Source organism: Motacilla alba, chromosome 4 (genome assembly GCF_015832195.1).
Source record: "Motacilla alba alba isolate MOTALB_02 chromosome 4, Motacilla_alba_V1.0_pri, whole genome shotgun sequence".
Taxonomy (NCBI): Eukaryota; Metazoa; Chordata; class Aves; order Passeriformes; family Motacillidae; genus Motacilla; species Motacilla alba.
Window position 1 is genome coordinate 25,910,114 of NC_052019.1, and position 22,544 is coordinate 25,932,657.

The following is a 22,544-nucleotide window of genomic DNA, read 5'->3' on the forward strand; positions in this document are numbered from 1 at the left end:
TCTGGCACTACTTCAGTTTCATAGTCCTTGACTTTCCTTAACTTAACCTTTTAGCGGAAGGGTTTTTTCTTTACTCAGTTCTGTCTTTCTAATCCTCCACTGCGCACAGAAGCTGCTCCAGCAGTCTCTTCGCATCACTGTTTCAGCGCGGGGAAGTGCCAGGGATTTACCCCTGGAACGACCCGGGATGCTGCGCTCTCATGCTAAGCAGCAATGACCCGCAGGGTGCCTTCCTCCCCGGCTCGGGGATGGCGACCTCTTCGTGCAAGGGGAGGGAAAGGCGGGTGGCTCCACGCGCTGAATTTCTAGGATCGAGAGCAATACCGACGCCGTTGTCCCGCAAGGAGCGCTCCTGGCGGCCCCACGTTCCCCCGCCGCCCATCCTGCCGCTGCCGTGACATTGACCTGACACGTGCGTGCGTTCGGCTGGCGTTGGCAGTTTGCCATTTTTCTCCTTTGGAAGAGGGAGGTGGAAGAAATAAGGAAACCGTTCCAGACTAGCCGGTGATTTGGCCTCGCCGCGTGGGGATCACGGAGCAGCCGGGAAGCGCCGCCGCCCGGCCCCCCTGCCCGGCACACCTGCCCGGCACACCTGCCCGCGGCCCCTGGAGGGCGGGGCAGCGCCACAGGCCACGCCCCCTCCCAGCTCAGCCAATCGCACCAGCGCATGGGCGCGGCCCTTGCTCCCCATAGCCAATCAGCGCCGCGGATGACACAAAGTGGTGCTCTTTGCACGCGCTTTAAAGGCCGGGAAAAACTGGCAGCGCCAGAGCCCAGTCAGAGCGGAGGGGGGCGTGGCCGGCTCGGCCTGCTGCCCAATGGGAGGCCGGGGCGGTGGTGCGGGGCAGGCGGGGGCAGAGTGGCAGCAGCCTCACCCAGTGAGAGGGCGAGGCTCGCCGCGTCCCCCGGCAGCGCGGGCCAATGGGCGCGGGCGGTGGGCGGGGCGGGGGTGTCCGTGCCCAGGCTCTGGATTGGGAGCAGGGCAGGAGCCGGGCCGGGCCGGCAGCGTGTGCAGCGCTGCACGAAAATGCACTCGGATGCCGCCGCTGTCAGTGAGTAGCGCCGGGGCCGGCCCCGGGCCCGCCGCTCGCCCCGTTGCCCGACCGAAAGAACCGCTAGGCTGGGGGCGGCTTCTCTTGCCTCTGACCCGGGAGGCTTGGCCGAACGCGCCACCGGCACTCCCGATGCCGGGGAAGGGCTCAGGCCCGCGGCTGCGGGACCGCCGCGGAGCGGGGCGGTGTGTGCATGCCTGGCGGTGGGGGCCCCGCGGGTCAGCGGGAGTCCCGCGGCCCTCAGCGCGCTCTCCCGGGGGGCGGGGGCGGGAGCGGGCGGGCGAGGGCAGCAGCACCGGAGAGGGCCGGGGGCGCTCGGAGGGTGTGACGCAGTTTGCCCGACCCCGCTGGTGAGCGGGTGAGGCTGCGGTCGGCCCTCGTGGCCGGCTGTGAGAGAGCCGGGATTGCCGAGGGGAGCGCGGGCCGGGCAGCTGCGTGTGTAAGGGACGACGGGCGAGGGTGAATTCAGCGGGTTCCGCCGGGCCGGTGCGGGAGAACCGGGCTGCTTGTGCGGGGGACCGGAGCCGCGGCGCATGGTGGGAGGTGGAGTTCCTGCGGCGGCGGCCCCACGCACGGGGGTGGTGGGAGGCGGCCTGGCGGACTACAACTCCCAGCGGACCCTGCGGCGGCGCGGCGCGCTGCCCCCGCCCCGCGGACCCCCGGCCGGACCGGGCGTCCCCGCCCGCCCTGGGGAGCGCGGGGGCAGCGCGGGGCCCCTGCTGGAGGAGCGTAGCCGGGGTTTTGTCTCCGCAGTAGTTTCTGGCTGTGCGTTCCGAGCAGCAGGGACCGCCTGCTGTAGGCGGGGAGTCACGCATCTGCGTGGCTGTGGGGTGGCCGGGGTTCAGGGAAAGGCACCGTCCGCTGGACAGACCTGGCTGTCGTCCCGAGCACAAAGCTGTCCCGCTCAACGACGTCCCTGTGACATCTCCCAGGAACGTGTTCTCACCGCGAAAGGATTTGCAGCTCTGAGATGCTTTATTACTGTAGAACTTGCTTGTGGGAAAGATAATGAAAATTGAAGCTTTGATCATACGTTAATGAACGATGGTCCGACTTTTGGACTAAGTCCTGAAAGCAGGGGTGGAAAGAAATGCTGCATAATGCCTGAATTGTCTTGAATCCTCCTGTGTCTCTCAGAATGAGATGTTGTACAGGGGCAGCCTGGTAAAGGCTCTAACTCATAAGGTTATACCATTTGTTTGTGGTTCTGGTTTATTTTATCTTCATATTTAGGGGTCATTGTGTGTTGGTGGTGAAGGCTGCCATTAAAGCAGAAATAATTGCCTCATATTAGAAATAGAAGGATAATTATTCTAGAAAATTCTTTCTGTTCAGTGTCTTTTGTCATGTGCCCTGTCAAAAAAAAAAAAAAAAAAAAGCAGGTCCTCATTATATACATGTGTGAGTTGCAGTTACAAATATTCTAGGGCTCCCTCATGTAGGATGATTAGGCGACATAGTGATTTTTAATTTCTTTAAATTTTAATTTTACTTCAGAAAACAGTAAGAGTAGTCTTCCTCAGCCTTCAGCTGTTACTGACTTTTCATTAACAATGTGCTGTGGAGTGTCAAATCTTATGCCTCAATTTTTTTTTTTTTTTTTTTTTTGCTTGCATATGTGTTATTTTAAATAGGTATTTTTTCCTAAATTAACTAATTTCATTATCTGTAGCTTCATAGTGGTTGGGTTTTGTTCATTGATCTAAATGCTTGAAGCAAAAAGTGTTCATAGCCTAGTGAAGCTGGCTTATGGAAGTCTCTCGACTGAAGGTTTATTTTGAGCCACCTTTTTGATCCTTTTTAGATCATTATCTGTTCTTATGATATAAACTCCGTTAATACGTTTTTGCTCAATCTCAGTTTTACTTTCTGAGTACACACCTTTCACATTATATGAGGAAATCAACTTTCCTTTTTTTCTAATGAAGATGTTTGCTTAAAAGTTTCTTGTAGCTCCTGTAGCTGTAATTGGAGAAGTCTTCTTTGTATAAAACCATGTAATAGGTTGAATTAGGCAGGTAAAGTTTTTTTACTGCTTCTTTTCATTCTGTTCTATCAGGGTGAGTTCTTATTTGTGTAATTGCAGCACTTCATTTAAATTTATTTTTGTCTGAGTACTTTTTGTGCTCTTAGTAAATTATTAATCCCATGTTTTCTTTAATTCCCCTCCTCCCACACTTTCTTTGCAGGAATTGAAGGCAAAGACTTTGGGCTTTTTCAAAGCATTAGTTCCTAGTTTTGTTTGTGTCTTCAAGCAGAAGAAGATAACTTGCTTAAATTGTCTGTCTTGTGCTTGCCAAAAAGCATAGCACTAGGCAGTACAGTACATCCTGTGAAAGTGTTCATCTCTTGTATCCAGTTTAAATATTAGAGCATTTAATAGTGTGGTTATTTCTTCTACAGGAAGTAAGACTACTTAACAGGGGCTTGAAGCAGAGCCCTTAGTTTATGTGTGCCAGCATTTTTGTTGTACTGTCCAATTAAATTGTTTTATTTAGAATCATGGTCTGATGTTAAACATAATTTTTACTTTTGGCTCATAAAGAGATGGAAACAGCTACCAGTTCATTTGGTGGGGGACCTGTGTATACACATATAAAATTTTGTGTATGTAGATGGTTATATATATTTATATATAGTTAGAGCTGCAAGGCTTTAGCTCGTCCAGGGGAACTGACTGGTGTTGCACACTTGATGCAGATGTGTCGCTGAGCAGACTGTGGGACTGGGTCTGCTGCTCACTGCTGCTCATTAGCTGTAGATTACTGCTTCCCTCGCTCTGTTGGTGAAGTCGTGTGTAGGAGCACTCTCTAATCCACTCCGTCAAATGTACCTGGGTCAGCTCTTGCCACTTACTTAAGTTGTCTAAACTGACAGGTTGATTTCTTGCCTGAAGTGGGATAGGGAATGTGGCCATGGCCTGTGCTGCTGGCAGAGCTGTGGGGTCAGTACATTTTGGCAGGGAGGAAGGAGCAAGCAGCTGGGACAGTAATGCTTTTGAGTGGCATAGCTGTGCCTATGCTGTTGCAGCTCCATCGTGAGCCACATACCAGATGTGCACAGCTGGATACCCTCGTAGCGGGTGCTTGACAGGGTTGCATTTCTGCTGAATTAGCTAGAGCACAAGATACAAAGTTTGTATTAGCTTTGTGCTCTTTGTAGGATGCCAGATGACACCTGGCATGAAGTTAAGAGTAATGCTTGCAAACAGCTCTCAGGTCATGGCAGCCAGTGATGCAAAACTAGCTCACTGACACTTGTTTGAATTAGTCTGATGGTGGAATAAGTGTTAGACTGGATGAACACTTGCCATCAATGGAAGCAGATGTTTTGCACCAGAAACACACTTAGTGTTAGGTCTTTGCTATATAGCACAAAACACCCAACCAAAATCACCCCTTCCCAAGCAAACCCAAATCCTGCCATGAGCCAGTTGTGCAGAGTATTTTATCCTATATGCCAGTATGGGAGAATTAGCCTAGCTCTTATTTGTTCCATTTAAGGTCAATGGAAATGTATTCAAACTAAAGTAGCAGTTACACAAATTTTGCACTGCTTAAATTGCTCTAAAATTCTCAATTAACTTTAAACTGCTGTAGATCTTTTTGTAAACAAGCCTTCAGATTAGAGTACTCCAAAAACACCTAGGTAGAATAAAGATTTGTTCCTATGGGAGAAAAAAAAGAATTATGCTTTTTCCTATCTATGTAGCATGCAGTAATCTTAAAATATTTTGTTGCAGTAGTCGTTCTGAGTGGTAATACCAAATGGAAAGAGTTGAATGTGAATGTTTACCTTTAAATGATTTTAGAGTATGTGTAGTAACTCCTACCATACTCTGTTGCTTGGGTTTGGGTTTTCTGTAGGGTTTTTTATTTATTAGCTTAAGTCAGTCTGTGTTTTGCGTCAGAACATTTGAGCCTGTTGTGTTTGCAAAATATACGCAAATTGGCAGCTGTGGGTTTTGGATACCACTGGTGTCAGCAGTAGCTCTGAGCTTGGTGCAGTTCTGGGTGCAGGCGAGCAGGAGAATTCTGCAGTATCATGTCTTTAGCTTTAATGGTCAGGTCCTGATGCTCCTCAAGATAGGTTGGATCATCCCATCTAATTGCCTGTCTTTACTTTCCAAGCTGGAATTCACTTTTGTTTTCCTTACTTTCTGAATCATGCCCTTTATTTGACCACACCAAATCACGGGAGACCCTGCTTTTCAAGCCTGCTCTCTGCCTGCCTTGACCCAAGGCCTTTTGTCCCGTGATGGACTGGGAGAAAGGATTCTTCTGCAGGTTGCCCTGGAACAGGGTGTCACTGCCTGCAGGGATACAGCTACAGACACACTGGAAATAGATTTTTAATCCTGTTTTTGACAGGAATGCAGAGTCAGCTCCTATCTGCTCTGCTGTAGTTTGGGATTCTCAGTCTTCAGGTGTGTTGTTAAGTTTTCGTGTAGGAAAGACTGATGTACATTTTTCTTTTGCCTTCTGTATTTAGTAATGAATACAAAAATTGTGTTTCCTGAACATGAGTGTTGAGGGCTTTCACCAAATGTAGGTTTCAGATCTGAACTTCTAAGTTCATTGATCAATTCATCATTCATCAATATAAATTGTGTTGCTGTTAGGATAGTTCTGTAAGTAGACTACAGAATATAAAATGGTTCATTTTGTAGAAGATTAAATGATTCTTTTTTGTGTAAGTAAAGTTTATTTAAAGCCAAGACAACAGAACAATGAACTATTATTGCCACTACTACTACAAGTTTTTTTTTTTTCTATCTCTGTTACTTGAACGCAAGGAAAACAATGTGATAAAAGCCTAAGCATGCTATTATAATTTTTAGGTATGAGTTTGCCTGATGTGTGTTTTCTGTTAATTTTTTCTGAGAAGTTTACAGCTGTATCTTAGCAGTAATAAGAATTACTACTATGTCATTACTACTGCTATTTCTGTATTTAAATTTTAATATTGTATATGTGACATATCTATTAGGGATAACTCTTTTTAGACCTACTGTTAAAGTGAGATTTTATATAGATTTTCTATTTGCTTAAAAAAATTAGCAGCTTTTAAAGGAAACTTGGAGTCAGCTGATCTTGTTTTACTGCTATTGTTAATTTTGACTAGGTTTTTAATAGATTTTACTGCATCTTGTAGCTGTGTTTTGTCCAAGCTTTAAATTTCCACAGCAGGAACAAAATTAAAGTAGTACCTTTGTTCAGGCAGGTACTTCCCCCCCCCCCCCCCCCCCCTTGGTTTTCAGATGTTTATTTAAATAGTTTGGCAACACATTGCTCCTTCTGATAAAAAACTAAAAAAAAAGGGATTTGACCTTTAAAGTTTTTTCATTTCAGATAGGAAAGTAGAGTATTTGAGTCCAGTTTACCTGTACATTTTGCTTATACACTAAGATACATTGAGTTTTTTGGTTTTCTGTATTGTATTTCATGTGTGCATTAATGAGAGGGTGTAGAATGTTTTTTTTTCTAGTTTGTTATGGAAGCAAGCCCAGCTAGCTCTTGTTTCTTTTACCTGTCTGTAATTCTCAGGTCCATAGTTTAAACCTTAACCTGTAATAGTCTAAAAATTATTTTTAAACTGTTTTCTTTTTGATTTTAAATTGTATATGATTGTGACTAACTGACTAACCCAGCCTTTAACCCTTAACATTGTGTTAATCACAAACTGCAGACAACATTTAAATTCCATGAAACTAGGTTGGCTCTGTCATTTCTTTCCTTTCTGGGTTCTGGATTTGCAGTTATTTTACTCAGATTTTTCTTTTAGCCATTACATTCTGAATTACTGCAAAGTATTTAATACCATTTGGAATTTTCAATGCTTCAGACCTCACTGAAGATCAGCTACCTTTTGCATGAAAAATAATTTAATCAACAAAATACGTATGTTTGACATCCCTTAAAGTCATAGCAAACTTTCCACATATCATCTTTCACTATTTACAAAGCAAGCAGATTTCCTTCTTCTGATTCCAGGTCAATAAACTGTGTGGTATTTCAGAATCTTAGAATGGCTTGAATTGGAAGGGACCTGGAAGATAATCTAGTTCCAATCCCCTTGCCATGGGCACCAGTACCTTCTACCAAGACCAGGTTGCTCGGAGCCCCATCTAGCCTCACACTTGAGGCTTGGGGCATCCACAGCTTCTTTGGGCAGCCTGTGCTAAGGTCTCACCACCCTCACAGTAAAGAATTTCCTACTAATATCTGATCTAAACCTACTCTAAGTTTGAAGCCATTCCTCCTTGTCCAGCTACATGCTCTTTTGGAAAGTCCCTCTCCATGTTTCTTGAAAGTCCCCTTTAAGTGCTGTAAGTGCCGTTAAAGTGCTGTGAGATCTCCCTGGAGTCTTCTGTTCTCCCCACTGAACAATCCTAGTTCTCAGCCTTTCTTCATGGCAGAGGTGTTCCTCCAGTTGTCCTTTATGACCTTGCTCCTACAGGTCCGTGTCTTTCCTGTGCTGAGGACCCCAGTGCTGGATGCAGCTTCTGTAGGGAAAAAAAAAAATCAGACCAATTCATGTGCTTTGAAACTCTTGTCTTCAGGTGAAAAATAGCTTCACCCATGGTGGCATTGTTTGTGTCAAGCTCATACAAGCAGCTGTGGAGTGTGCAGCTTCCTGTGATGTGTCGCTCCTCTTGTGGTGGCCTGGGAGGGACAGGTGGATTTATCAAACACCTTGCTGCTGCCTCAAGAGACTGCTGGGCTCCCATTTCAGAAGACCTTTCCTTTTTCTTCCTCTAACTCAGCTGGTGTTGCAGCTCCTTGGTGATCTGATTCAGAGCACTGGGATGGCAGGGTTTGTTTATTTATTCAGTGGATAAGATTCCAAGTGTAGTGGGCTGACCAAGGGGATCAGCAGCCACAACTTTGGAGGCTGCATAAGCATGTGTGGAAAGTTTGGGAGGTGGAGGGGAGAGAGTGTCTTCATGAAGAATACAGTTGCAACCAGCTGTCCAATTGCTTGCCATCTTGACCACTGTTGATCAGTGCTATTTTTTGCTAATTTCTCAGATAGTGTTGTTTGAGCATGGGAGGTGTTATTTTTTGTATTTTTTTTCTTAAAAAAACCCAATTTTTTTCAAAATAGGCTTTTTTGCAGTGGCATGGGATACTTCGTGTATCATTCTTGAAACATAGATAAAACAAACACTGACTCACTGACCAATTCAGAGAATAACCTGAACTGTAATTTAACTTTTCTAATTTAATGGGTGCTCCTTGCATTTGCTTTTATAACTGTAAAAGAAATGTGTTTTCAGTTTTAGATAATATCCCTACACTGTGTAAGCTTCCCCTGTGAAAGAAAGCTTTGGACTCCAGTCCTCCATATTCAAATGGTGGATGGTGTGATATCTCTTGTATTAGAACTGGAAATAATATTTGTATAACCCTGCTAAATCCATCTTAATTATGGATCCTATTTCTGAAGCAGCAGCTTAAAATTGTACAGATATTTCCAGTGGACATGTAAAGCATACTGGCATGAACTATGTGTTTTAAAGTGTCTAGGAATGCTTTGTTTCAAAGGTGATACCTATATATATATAATCCTAATGTTAGAGTATCCTTTCAACCATTTTTAAGAGTGCTATCTAAAGTTAATATTAGATTAGAATAAATAAATATTTGCTTAGTGTTCTCAGCTTCTTACCTCCAGATATAACTGGTTTCTCTAACCACTCATGTTCTTTGTAGATTTTAGGCTAAGCAGCAAGGGAAACTGTAAAATTCGTATTCCAGAAAGTTTAATGTGATCTACCTGTTACCATATCAAATCTTATCTTTTAATCTTGCCTTCCTCAGAATGGCTTTCGTGTTCCCTGTCGTCCTTATCCCTGTTTGCCCCCCTCTCCTTTTGTTTTTTCTCATTGCTTTATATTCAATTGAGGATTGACTAAAACTTGGGATTATTTTTTTCTTGCAGAATGGTTCTGCTTAGTATTGTTTGACTAGCAAAAATTGAACTTTATTGAGCTCTTAATGCAGGAAAAACTCTAGCACCCTGTTCAAGGTTCAAGAGCTTCCTATTGTAGCTTAGTAAGAAGATCTGGATTGTCTTTGACCTTGTATATATAAGGTTGGCTAAAGTTGGAAATTCCACCTCTGGTGCTTCTGACTTAGAGCAATTGTATTGCTGCGGTGGATTGGGGACAACGTGTTAAGAAATAGGTAGCAATTAATTAAATGATAATCTGGCTAACATAATGAATGAAATGTATAATTCCTAAAAGTATATTTTGATTTTTTTTTTTAAATTCACTGTGATACGAGAATTCCACAGGGATGTGTGTAACAAATACACTTAGAGCCGGCAGTTTCTTCAGTTCCACTTGTTAAGTTCATAGCAGTGTGCTTCACTGACTTGGCAGTCGGATGTTTAATGATGACTCTTGTTTATCTGGGTCATCTTAAGTGTATCTTGAGAGTATTCCTTTGGAATGCTCTGGATGGAAAAAAGGGAATTATTTTTTTGATCTTACTTGCATCTTGCATCAGCTGCTGGCCAAACCAAATTAAATGTCTCCTATTTGAAATGCTTTAGTGCATGAGCTGGATAGTGACACTAGGCACATAGAGAAGCTTTTCACATCTAGAAGAAGTTGGCTTGGAATACTTTGCTTATCATGCAGTACATTTCTCTAGAGTGTTTTGGCACATGAGTTCTACTGGGGTAGCTAATTGATTTTTAGTTTAAATGGAGATATTCTGTAGTAGTTGGCTGTCCTTTAGCCCTCTCGGCTGGTTTGAGTTCAGTTTCTGAGAGTCTTTTGGTTTGCCTGCTGTCTAGCTGGATCTCAGCTGGTCTTTTGCAAGTTACTGACTTTCCAGTTTTGTTCTTGCCACATTCCTAGCGAAAATAGGGAATTCAAAAGAATAGAGAAAAATTAGTTTCTTGTTCTTTAGCAAGTGAAGCAAACTCAAGTACTTTATATTTGGAGCATGGAAGCAAAATTAACATCTATGCTATGGCTTCTTCCAAGAAGTGTCAGCATAGTTCATTATCAGTTTTTTTGGCTCTTGTCTTAATAGCTGCTGTATTGTAACCTTTGTTTTTAATTAAAAAATCATGTTTCAACTGTGCAAGTTTATTCTAGTCACTTCTTTCTGCAAGGAAATTAGTATAAAGGCAAGTACATATGTATTAATAAAATCGGGTTTTTTTAAGAACTAGGATTTTTATTAATGATTTTAGAATGTTACATAGTACTTGGTTTTGGAATAGATGAAACAGAAGGACTGGGTAACATGGAAGTTATAATGATTCCCAATATCAGGGGGAAAAAAAATGTGATTTTTTTTTTTTTTATTCAGCTATAGTTAGCTATACTTTCGTTCTGCTGAGGGTCATCCATGCCTTAAAAATACTTATGTTGGATATCTTTTTGCGGATTTCAGTTGTTCTACTCAAGTGTGGAAAATGTCAGTGCTGAAAAAGTTGAGATTACTTTCAGTTTATAGTTCTGTGATGATTTCATTCAATAACCAGAATGTAGGAAGATCATGGCTGCTGCATTTGGAAACCAGAAATTTAAAACCCTTTTTTTTTCCTCCCCTCTAGATTTTCAACTGAACTCTCATCTATCAACACTGGCAAATATTCACAAGATTTACCACACCCTCAATAGGCTGGTAATGACTTGCCATTTTCTCTTAGTAGAATAGCTAGGGCTTTGGTCCAGAATATTTCATGACTGAAATCATTAAGTGATTACACTTCTAAAAATTATAACTGCCTTGTTGTATGAAAGGCTGTTGGGTTTGAATTGGTGAAGAAATAAGCAGTATTAGTAAAAGGTGAAAGATTATACTCCAGAGGTCAGAGTGGAGTTTGAACTTTGTTTGAACATTGGATTTAGATGTTGCCTCATACAAGAAGCTTTCTTGGATACATTAAATGACGGTAATCATCATAGTTACCCAGTTTCTTGCAGTTCTTCTGGAAAACATATTGAATGAGCAAGCTATCCTCTTACACCCATGCAGAAAGTGAAACAAGGGTTTTGTGAAGACTCTTCCTGCTTATGTGCTGTGTATTTACATTTGTTTTATTGCAGCCATAGCTGGAAATGGTGATACAGCTTCTGTGTGTACACTGCAAATTTAGTGGAAAAGACTGCCTGAAGAAGGGGGTAAACTAGTTTCCAAGGTTTCAGTTGGTTTTTAATCAGTTTCCTTTAGAAAACGTATGTATGTTTATCCTTAAGCAAAGCCATTTCTGTGCTAAATGGTAAATTCAGTCTCTCTAATGACACGTTTATTAGTGGAACTATTCGGTAAAATAATGCCAATTCCCCACCTGATGGGTAGTTATTTCCATTCTTGAAATAATTTGATATGCTTTTGATCAAAGAAACCTTGAAAGTATTTATCAAATTAAATTTCCTTGAACTTTTTAGATAAATTTGCAAGTGTAACTTTTTAGGTAAATATGAGCTGAAAACACAAAGACTACAGCCTTAGGTAGATGATCCTTAAGTAATTAGGATGAATATTAATATCAAGTAAAAGTTAAAAATAGTACAGAAGAATCTTGGTTAACTGTGTCATTCCTGTTTCTTGCAGAATCTGACAGAGGACGTTGGTCAAGACGATCACCAGACAGGTATTTAATAGGGATGGAGTAAAAATAGATTGAAACAATTGAAATACACTTTAAACAAGTCTCTCTAAAATAACTGAAAAGGATGTTTTAGAATGCTGAAGGAGTTTTAGGAAACAAGTGCCTGGGTTTCCTAGTTTTTTTCAAAATAGGTGTTTGTGCTTTTAATTTATTGAGTTATGAAGGACTTGAACAGGTATCAGCAGTAGCTGTAATTTTACTGTCTGTTAGTTTAGAGGACTTAATGAAAAATTTCTCTCACTCCTGGGACTCCGCCTGGTGGGCCACAGAATAGCCATGTTCTTACAGTGTTTTGAGTCTTGAAAGAGCATTAGTGAGAACAGAGCAGAAGCAAGGCCTCTTCTGGCTGTTGTGAAGCCTATGAACGAGTTTAAATGCTGTGCTCCAAACAACCTGCTTTTTTCTTGGCAGGTTCTGATGCAGGTTATTTCTATTTCTTGTGCAGTTTTCAGTCAGTGTCTGAGTACTATCTATTCATGAGTTCATATCTGTGTTTTGTTCCATGAAATGTGATAATTTTTGAGGCCTTCTTCTCAGGTGCCTGGTACCAGCTTCCTGCCATTCTTGATTTGTCAGCATTTGAGCTTTGTGACTTGATGTTTTGCAGGAGTTCTTACTTCCTTTGCACTGCCTTCAAGCCCTGATTACTCACTCAGCAGAGCTATTCTTTAAAACTGACCATGTCTGTCCTACCATCTGACTCAAAGCTTTTTCACTGTCCTGAGGTGATGGCTATATTTGCTGACGTTACCTTGAGCATTTAGCAAAGTGGAGAGAGCTGTCAGCTCCTCCAGAGATTTCTGACACACACTTAAAAATCTAGCACACACTTAGCCTGGAGCAATGAGAAGAGATGCATAGGACTGCATTGCTTGGGACTGTATAGAGCTCACGTAAGGATTATGCACCCTCCTCTGTACAGCAGCAGGTCACTTTGTTTCATGCTTGAACTCTTACCCTAGGCACAAAAGGCTTCTCTGAAATATTTTTCTTTGGTGTGGTTAGTGATTTGATACTTGAAATCAGCTCATTCAGAAAAGCCTCTGGAAAAGAGGTTGTGACTGATAGTTGAAGGCAGATATTTTGATGTCCGTATTTTAGAACTGATGTCCTCTCCCATCTTGTGATGGCGACTTGGAATTTTCTCCTGTGTCCCAGGTGCTCTAAACTGAACAGCTACATACTGATTTCACGTATGAAAATGTTTTCTATAATCTTTGTTTACTCTTGATGGCCAAGACCTGTTGTGAAGCATTGAGGTAGTCCCCTTCTGTCACTAATCAGTATGTGTTGATGTACTTGAGGAATTTGGAATTTGTCTTACCTCTTGCCTAGCACTTCTGTCATAGAATATGAGAAATTAGCCTTGGTGCTGTCATTACCTCTATTGGAAGGTGCTTCAGCATGTTACCATCAGTGTCAGTGTAAAACCATTCATCAAAGCCAGTATCCTATTGCCTACACACTGTTGTTTGAATTAAGCTGTTTCAAAAGTGTGAATGTGCCTGTTGAATAAGTTGAGGCACAAAATCCCAGTAAAAAGTGCATTTTTTTTTGCAATAGCTGTAAAAGAACCTTTCAAACCAGAAACAAATATGAAATAAAAACCAAAAGTAAAGGTTGATAATGCCAGGTTCCCTCCTCATCTTCAGATATTATTTCCACTATTTCTTATGCTTCTGTCCTGTTTTATGTCTCCTTGTAGGAAGAGATGAAGCCCAAATGTTTGCATAAGTTCCAGGCATGTTCAGTTGAAATGTGTGTTTGATTTGACTCAAATGAGGACAAATAACACACGCAAGGAGCTATTTTGGCCATCATGAATGTAGTACAGTGAGGTCTTCTGTTTCTGTTTTGTATGGAACTTGACACTTCTGAAACATCTTACTTGGAGAGACTCACATAAATCTATAGAGTTACTTTTGAAAGTGGCTTGATTTCAATGTGCCTAATCTTGTGGAACTTCTGTTTTCCAGTAAGAAGTTGTCAAGACCTATTAATTTTGTTGCACAATTTATAGAACAGTATAGGTGCTGTCAATTTGAGATTCTGTGTCTAGAACGCATTTGAAAGTCAGATTAAGAACTGTTGCAAAAGGTTTGATTGTTGCCAAACCCATGTCAAGGTTTTTTATAGTTCTGAGATTATTTTAACCCTAAATCTTCTGGCCCAGGCCTTATTCTTAAAGATTGCTGTTCATTTTCTGACATAATTATCTGGGTTATTATCATTAGCTTGTGGACTTTGTTTTTGGGATGACTTAATGTATGCGTATCTAAATTTAATTGGGATTTCTAAAAGCTATTTTAAAAAATCTTAGGTTTAGGTTAATATTTATTAATAATAGTATTAACTTTTAAATGATCACATCTACTTCAAAGCAGTTGTTTGTAAGCTAACAAAAAATTTCTTGGACATCTAAATTACTTAGAGGCAAATTGTATCTTTTCTAAGCATTAGCCAGATTTCCTTTCTGAAACCAGGCCTTAAAACACCAATGAACTACAGAGAAGTGCAGTTTCAAAATTCCTTCAGTGATTTGAGAGCTAAGATGGATCTTGTTTCCAAATTCCAGTCCCCTACAATGATTGCAGTCTCATGTGCTATAATTCAGTATGCATATCTGTCTGAAAAATAAGATAGACTTCAAATATGTCATGGGCTTTGCCTTTTCACCTGTTAGTAGGTGTAAGAACAGCAGGCATCAGATTCTGTAAACAATTTCTTTTTCTTTTAGTATTTATATGCATTAACTTGGCAAACTCACATTTGAAATAATAATTGTTTTTATGTCATAACTACAAACCTAGCAGCTTGTTAATAGCTTAAAGTCATGATTTGGTAATTAAATTGTGACTTATGCATCCAGACTAAAAAGTCTTTAAAAGTATGCTTCTTGTTGTCACCTGGCTTGTTTAAAACAGTGAGGTAATCTCTTCAACAAGAAGAAAGCTTCATTGCAGTTCATGAATCTTTGGAGGGGGAGAAATTGCTTTTGCCTCTGCTGGTTTTTTCTTTTGTTAGATAAAAGAAGAAACCCCCCTTGAGTCCAGAGCAATTCTGTAGTGTGGAATTCAAGACAGAGAAGATGATTTTTCCTTTTGCAACAGGATTGCAAGTTGTTTAATGTTTTGATGAGTATCTTAGCTTTCTCATCTTGTGTCTGAAAACTGATGATTGTTAACTGCGCTTGTGGTCGTTTTGCTGCATTATTAGGTGATCAGCTTTATCTTCCCAATTGCTTCAGCATTCACAGTTTCTAATCATTTTTCCTTTGAAGCATCCTTCTACTGAAGCATCAGAGGAGCAGGATTCCTCACAGGCTTTAGCTGGAGAAGGTGAAAATGCCATGCCTGTAAATAATTTCCATAGGGACACAGCTTGTAGAGTTCTTCTTTATTGACTTTTTTTTTTTCTTTTATTTATTCTGGTTTTGTTGCTATTCTTGGACTGTTCCTCCCTTGTGGGTTTTATTTTATATATTGTTTTAAATTTCCTAGGGTGAATTTTAGCTCTTGAATTGATCCTTCCCTTTGGAAGCTTTGTCTCCTGCAAATTTGGAAGTATTCAATAGGATGTTTGGCAAACAGCATTTAAACTCGACAGGCTTTTGGCTGTGGTAGTCTATTCAGCAGCCATTTGGAGGCTCTACCTTGCAAATGCTAGCTTCAAGTATCAAAAAACCAGTGAGAGCTAGGAGGGTTCTGCCAATCTTGAGTTGAGGCCTAGGAGTGACAAAATTTGAAGATAATCACATCAGCAAAGCTGCACTTGGTAAGTAAAATTCTGTGAAATTTGCATGTAGTCAGAGGGAGCTGCATGTTTGTTTGCAGGTGGTCAGACCTTCAGGAGGAGAAATTAGTTGTGCAATGCTAGACCTAAAATTACATTTAGAATTACAAAGCTCTGTGTAGGAAAGGTTAATATTGCTATTTAGTGAGCTATATTGTAAATTAAGAAATTGCAGGAGTTCCAAGTAAAAAAAAAAACAAATTGATAATTTTTAGCTTTATATGAAAATGAAAGAAATATTCTGCTGCTGTTACAGAGAAATTATAACTTCCTTTCAAATTTTATACACCAATTTTAGTGACAAAAGAAATGCTTTGAAAGTAAAATCCTTACAGTGTGTTTTTTAGTAGTTTAGAGACTATTCAACAGCTAAAGCCTAGTGAAGACTTGCTTCAAATCTCAGCTATTAAGATGTTAAGTCTTGGAAAGCATTTACTATGTGTTTGTCCACCTGGTGTCTGTGTACTGTCAGTGTGTGAGGGCAGTATATGTGTGCATTCAAACCTTCCGATTTCTGAGCTGTCTCTTTTCTTCCCTTTTCTGTGCCTTTGAGAGCTGCAACTAGATACATTCAAACCAAAAAGGATACAAGTTTTTCATAGGAGTCCTTGGAGAAATTGGGTTGTAGTGAATTGGGATCAGTTTAAGCCTTTAAAACAAGATCAGTCTTCTTAAAAACATCCTATCATTTAAGGAGGCAAAGAGTCCAAACAGGAATTCTTGAGTTAAATTCTTTGGTTTGTATGGGGTTGCAGGTCTGACAAAATGATTTCTCTGTTCTATAACTGCTTTATTTTACTTTTTTTTTTTAATCTTTTGCTCTGCTTCTTTTGTCACAGAGGCCTTGCATATTTCTTTTCACTATCAACTGACCAGTAAATTGCCCAAATTTGTGGGGCGCGAGGGGGATGTATATTTTTTTCTTGCATTTTACCAGCATCCAATGCCTGTGGCCATCTCAAATGGATTTTTACTTTTTTAAAAGAAAGGCACTTATAAACAATCCATTTGCTCTCAAAGGAATGAAATAACTACAGGTTATACTTAAGTAAATGCATATTTACCAAAAAGAGGTGTTCACTATCACATTTTCATTTATTAAGTTCAGTGTGTGTCTTAAGTCTGTTGGCTCTTTCTAGCCATCTGTTGAGTTCTGCTGTCATCTTAGGTGTTTTTAGTCTGTGTAGGCTTTCAAAAAATACTTATTGGCAGAGTCTTTAGAAATTTGATCTGAAAGATAAAGTATTGCAGGCTCAATAACTTACGAGAGTAGAGTTTTTCAGTATCATTAATGTGCAGGCATAATCAGATGGAACAAATGACATTCAGCAGGTAGGTCAGGTTCCTTAGTTTGTTTAATTTGTAAAATGCGTTGGGTGTACTCTGAGTTTTTTATGGTCTCTGGCTTACCTGTTTCAAATATATCTGATACTGTTGAGAAGAAAATAAGTACTATTGTCACTAATTTCCTTTTGTAATGCATTCTAGACAGTGCTTCTAGAAGTATGTTCTTCTGAAACAACCATTATGATTTTTTGTGGTAATAGTTTATGGAGCATATTACTTGCAAGTTTTTTTGATGATTAGTTAAATTGTAATTTGAATTTACCATGCTGTTAATTCTCTTTCAAAAAGACAGTGTATGGCCATACTCTCCTGAGACAATAATGGGGAGGGAGTTTTAGGGTTTTAAAAGAAAGAATATATAGGAAGAATTTTTTGAATTGGAGAGTATTTCTTGAACTAGAGAGATTAATTTTCTTCTTAATAGATAGAAATGAATATAAAGACAAGACCAAAGAAGGCATACTTAGTGCAAAAGCTTTATTAGTTGAAACCAGATTAGTTCATCTTGGTGTAAAAATTGGGTTGAACATCTTACATAATACTAGAGAAATATGTACTTTATCATGGGTTAGAGTTTCCATGCATGTTTGAAATAATGTACATGTAGCAAAGCCTGTGAGGCTCTAAGGTTCCTTACATGTGTTTCTCCTATAACAGGAGAGAGCCTTTCAAAGATTCGAAGAATAGGTAAGCAAAAGATTGCTGTCAGTATTTGTTGGGAATTGGGCCTCTGATTTCAGTCTGTTCCCTTGGTGTCAAAAAGCAGTCAAAGTTTTATTGCTTGCTTCTGTGCTGTGATGTAAGATAAAAGATTTTGTGGTCATCTTAATTGAGCATAGCTCAACTTGGATGCTGTTGTAGCAAAGAGAAGATAGCTTAGGAATGCTGGAGTTCTTAATGTTTTCTTGCAAATTTCTTTGGCATCGCTTTGTGTCTGGATTTTTATACTTCACTTCTCTCTTCCTTTTCTTTTCAAATTCTCTGTGTAACACTTAGAGCTGTGATAGCTCTTGGAGCTGCTTTTACACACACCTTTCTCAGGTGTCAGTGTGGTCTTCAGCATATGAAAGTAGGACAAATTATGCCTGAAGTGTTAGCCTACTGTTTTCATGAGGCAGCAAAAGCAATTTAATGACTTGCTGTGGTCAAAAGGGCTGGTCCTGTGCTCTTTCTTTTGCTAATGTACAGAAAATTGTTATTCTTTTTTCCTTGGGTAATTACCTACAGGTTTTGTGAGCTTGATTGGCACATGGAAGAGTTACCAGAGACATAGGAGTATGTAGCTGAGAGAAGGGGATGGAAAGACTGCCACCTGATTGGCATCAGTGTCTTGAATTGGCTGTTTGCTATTTGGGGACCTCCATTTTTTGAGAACTGTTCAGTCTAAGTAATACAGCCAGCCACTTATTTCTTTCCCTGCTGGTTGCTGACTGTCTCTTCCCATCCCTGCAAAACAAAACAAAAAACCTCTCAAAAAACCTGAAAAAAACCCCTCTCACCGAAGAACAGACAAAACTTTCCTACCTCTTGCTCTCTGTATCACAAAAAACTTGGGACTTAAAAATAAAGGGTTCTGTTTTCTAGAGGTAGGTGTTCACTCACATCTGTATTTCAAAAAGCAATGATCCACTCTTGGAACTCATCATTTGAATAAAAGACTAAAAGTAAGGATGACTTTTTGAGGACATAAATACTTCTTCAGGATAGTGTCAGTTCTTGACTGCTGTTAGACTGAAGTAATGCTAGTGCTACTCTACATTTTGGTATAGTACTTTTGACCTTTATGGAAATCTGGTCATAGGATACCATGTAAAAGTGAGATGGATTTTGCTATTGAAAGGAGACCATTTATTTTTTAATTTTTAAATCCCCTAACTTCCTTTCATTTCTTTTGTAATATGCCTATTAGTGGACACAGTTTAACTGGTCTGCAACAGTTTCATTTCTTTGTGCTGGTGTTTTTAATTCCCTCTGTAGGAAGTCTTCGGTCTTGCAGTTCATCAGACTGCTTTAGTAAAGTGATGCCTCCAAGGAAAAAGAGGAGACCTGCAGCAGGAGATGATTTGTCTGCTAAGAAAAGTAGACATGATGGGTATGTCATCTTACCATGAGCTAAGACTGATGGAATATCTAAAGTTGAATACCTGATGTATCATGTGTTTAAATACTAATGGAAATAATATTGAAATTTACTTGGTTTCTCAATGTGGAACCATAGCTGGTGATTGAACTGTGGGATATTGATAAGTTTATGTAGGTTCAGTTTGCATCTCACCTTTCTCTAGACGTACAAGAAGCATGTAGGGAACTTCTCCTTGCTCTAGTGCGAGCTGTGAAAATATGTACTTGTTTGTTCAAAAAAAACTTCTAAGAGATACAATAGTATTTTCTCATATATATGCGTAAGATCTGGATTGGGTGTTATCAATCTCTACCCTGTCAAAAAAGTGAATGTAGTTATAGTGCACTCAGCTCTTGAAATCCTGCTAGTCTCTCCTGTTATGTTGTGATTTGATGCTGAGCATAGAAGGGGAAATTGCCCAGGTAAGGTGAGAGCCAGTGGTTCAGCAGTTATTGAGGGGCTTCTCACTGGACAGCAGAAGTCAAACAGGTTAAAGAGAGTGCATGAACAGTGTATTCTTTTGGCATGAGGTATTGGATAGCTGAGACCTCTGCAAGTGTTGGATTTCCAGTATGTGTAGTGTGTTGAGTCATTCAGAAACCATTGAATGTGCTCAGGGTGTGCAAAAATCACTATTTATGTGGACTAAATTTGGAACTTGGGGCTGTATAGAACTGCACACTCCTGCATGATAGATGCAGGACTGCTCTGATGTTGAAAAGTGGCTTATATAACTAGAAAGTTTGCTTGGCACTGCATCAATCAGTAGAATTTGAGCTCTATTATACTCATGTGTTACTGATGTCTCACAAAACACATGCTTCCATAGCAAGTACCTTCAGGGATGTTAAAAGAGGCATTTTTCTCCAAACTGTCTGCCTGAAATCAGGCTGAATTCTCTCCTTTTTATACTCTAGCATGAGTAAGAAAAATACTGGTAGCCAAATTAAGCCTCTGGTCATGCCCCTATAATTCCATTGTGTTTAATAGGGTTGCACAACTGTAACTGCGCTGGAATTTATTAAATGATCTGTTGATGCAGAAGAAAGAGATTTCAACTCTCTCTTTCATTGCTTTGTAACACTAACTAGAACAAAAAAGACGTTCTTAATGTTTTGTTACTTTTCAGAAATAATGAAATATAAAAGCTGAATAGTTGGTAGAGGGCATTACAGCTTATTCAAAGATAGGCATACAGTGAGGAAGCAATACAAGGACAGACCCTTTCTAGAATATAGACAGGTTCATAAAACTGAACTCTTACCTACCTTAGCCAAGACACTGGTGATAGAAAAAAGCAGCCCCCTAAAAAGTAAGCTTGCCTGTAAGTAAGAAATACTGACTTGTGTAATTACATAAGAAAATTATAAAAACCTGATTTTTTTGATCTCTGAATACCAGATATTTCATAGTTTTTAAGAGCTTGCTGCAAATGTAATTGGAAGGATTTTTTTAATATCTGCCTCTCAGTTTATAACCAGTGGATCTAGTCTTCATTTTACTGCCATGTAAGTCTTTAATAATGGGAAGATTTCAGCCTGCTTTTAGAATTGGAGGAGAAACCAGATCTGCTAGTCATGAACCATGGGGTAATATCCTCTGATGTGGTTCCAGTTTTTATCTGACCTGACTTCCTGTAAGGGTTTTTGAGCTTTCTCTGCTTCCCAGAGTGTTTCTTTTGTTTTGGTCTTCAAGAAAATAGTTTTTATTTCAGCATGACTGGAAATATGAAATTATTTGCTGGACATTCAGCCTGACCTTGAAGCTGTGTTTTCTTTCAAGGAAGGATTTTTACCCCTGTAATCTTCTGTGAACAGGTTAGTTAAAAAGCAGTCTCCTACTTCCATGCTTGTTTTGTCAGGTGGAGTTCATACCTATCAAGTTTAGTTTTTGGATCAGACATCTCAGTTAGTTGAGCAGAAATCAGTCCGAAATCAGGAATCTCTTCAGCAGTGTGCTGTAGCATACCTAGTTTGCAAAGCCAGTTCTGCTTACGTTGTGTGCAGAGAATGCTACATACAGTAAAAAGAGTATAGTGGAATACCAGTTTACAGAATAAGGGGCTCCTAGACCCAGTTCTCAGCTTCTGTTTTAGAGACAGACTTCCTAGAAGCTGCATTCTAGTAACTCAGGATAAGCCTTCATGGGACATTAGTCTGTGTGAATGCTGTAGTAAGTGAATAAAGGCAGTCAGTGTCTGAAGAGCTACACAGTCCTCACCAGAAGAGCCTCTATTTCCTAACAGAAGTGATTTGTCACTTCAAATACTTAATGGAATGACGTACCTTTTTGTGTGTTTCTCAGCTACAGTGCCATACTTACTTAACATTAACAAACTCAGTAATTGAAAGTCTCCTGTTTGTTCTCAGTGTGAAAATATTGGGTAGTAGTCCAAAGATTTTCAAGGGATGTCATCAATAATGGTGTTACTGCAGCTGAGACTGAAGGTTGATGATTTTTTCTGGTTTGTCCATTAGAAAAATGTGGGTTTTTTAAATCTGTAGTGGAGTGTTTTGTTGGGTGATATTTTCAGTCTTCACTATTTTTTATTCATTCCTATAATCTCTTCAAATCGGATAGGAGTATTTTTAGATATGCCTTCTTCCATAAAGTTTCTTTCAGCAGGTCTCTATGCTGAAAGAGAAGATAGTTTCTTAAGACTCTTAAAGTCATAAACTTAAACATGTCTTACACTCTTAATTCCAGGCTGGTAGGAATACAGCCTCCTCTCAGAAGCACTAGTGGAATGCACAGGCAATTGAGGAAAAACGTTTATAGGAACAAATCTAGTTGTGAAATTATTTAGAAATGCTGATCTAGTGCATAAACTGATTATAGAAGACTCCAAGAGTGTTCATTAGTATTCCACCCTTACATAATAGGAACTTGAATTCTCTTAATTAGTGTTCATAGCATCACCATGAACCATGCATGAATGCAATGTTTCAGTGGGAGGGAAGTTTTATACCGGATGGCATATAATAAAAAGAACTCAGAGCTTTATAGGTAACAGTAAGTTATCTTGCCTTAAAGAATAACTGTTGGAAGTAAACAGTTGAGCATGTGCTAACTTGAACATAATCACTCGAAGACTTAGTTTGTATTTTCATCTCAGTATCACAGTCTTGACTTTATTGTACTTAAGGCTGTCACAGTATAGAGTATTCTCAAATTGGAGTTAAAATTACATTTTCTCTACATTGTTCTTCCATCACTGTGTTAAGCATCTTCAGAAAGGTAAAGCAAGATTCATGTAAAGACACTTGCTCGGTAAAATGATGGTCCTTACTGGGTAGTTGTTTTGTGCTGCTTATCTGTTACACAGTACCTAGCCACACAGGGGAAAATGAGCTATTTAATATGATGTCTTATGTTTTTACAGTCTAATTTAAAAAGTAATTTTACTCCTTATTCTGGAATCACACTGAGAGCAGAAGCCTTGCAGTAATGGTATTGTTACTAGGAGGATGAAAACTAGGAATACTTATCTATTTCCCTGAAATTTATGTTTTCAAACAATTAGATAAATGTTTTCAATGAATTTATCCTTATGTGTGTAGGAACCACAAAAGGGCCTACTAACATGAAAA

At 39.9% G+C, this 22,544-nt stretch overlaps 1 protein-coding gene across 8 annotated transcripts in view; it reads left to right on the forward strand.

Moving 5' to 3' along the window:
* The first annotated feature begins 916 nt into the window (after positions 1 to 916).
* The window catches only part of DCUN1D4 (defective in cullin neddylation 1 domain containing 4), a 41,832-nt gene continuing 20,204 nt past the window's right edge, over positions 917 to 22,544 (forward strand). Inside the window, exons 1-5 of one of the 8 annotated variants that reach the window (XM_038134655.1) lie at positions 917 to 1,052; positions 10,632 to 10,702; positions 11,636 to 11,675; positions 17,490 to 17,519; positions 18,810 to 18,924. In XM_038134655.1, coding sequence (XP_037990583.1) covers positions 1,028 to 1,052; positions 10,632 to 10,702; positions 11,636 to 11,675; positions 17,490 to 17,519; positions 18,810 to 18,924 — 281 coding nt within the window. In that variant the 5' untranslated portion in view covers positions 917 to 1,027. Of the gene's footprint in view, positions 1,053 to 1,079; positions 2,238 to 10,631; positions 10,703 to 11,635; positions 11,676 to 17,489; positions 17,520 to 18,809; positions 18,925 to 22,544 lie in introns of those variants that run through there. The other 7 variants (XM_038134657.1, XM_038134658.1, XM_038134659.1 and 4 more) reach the window with 7 other exon arrangements.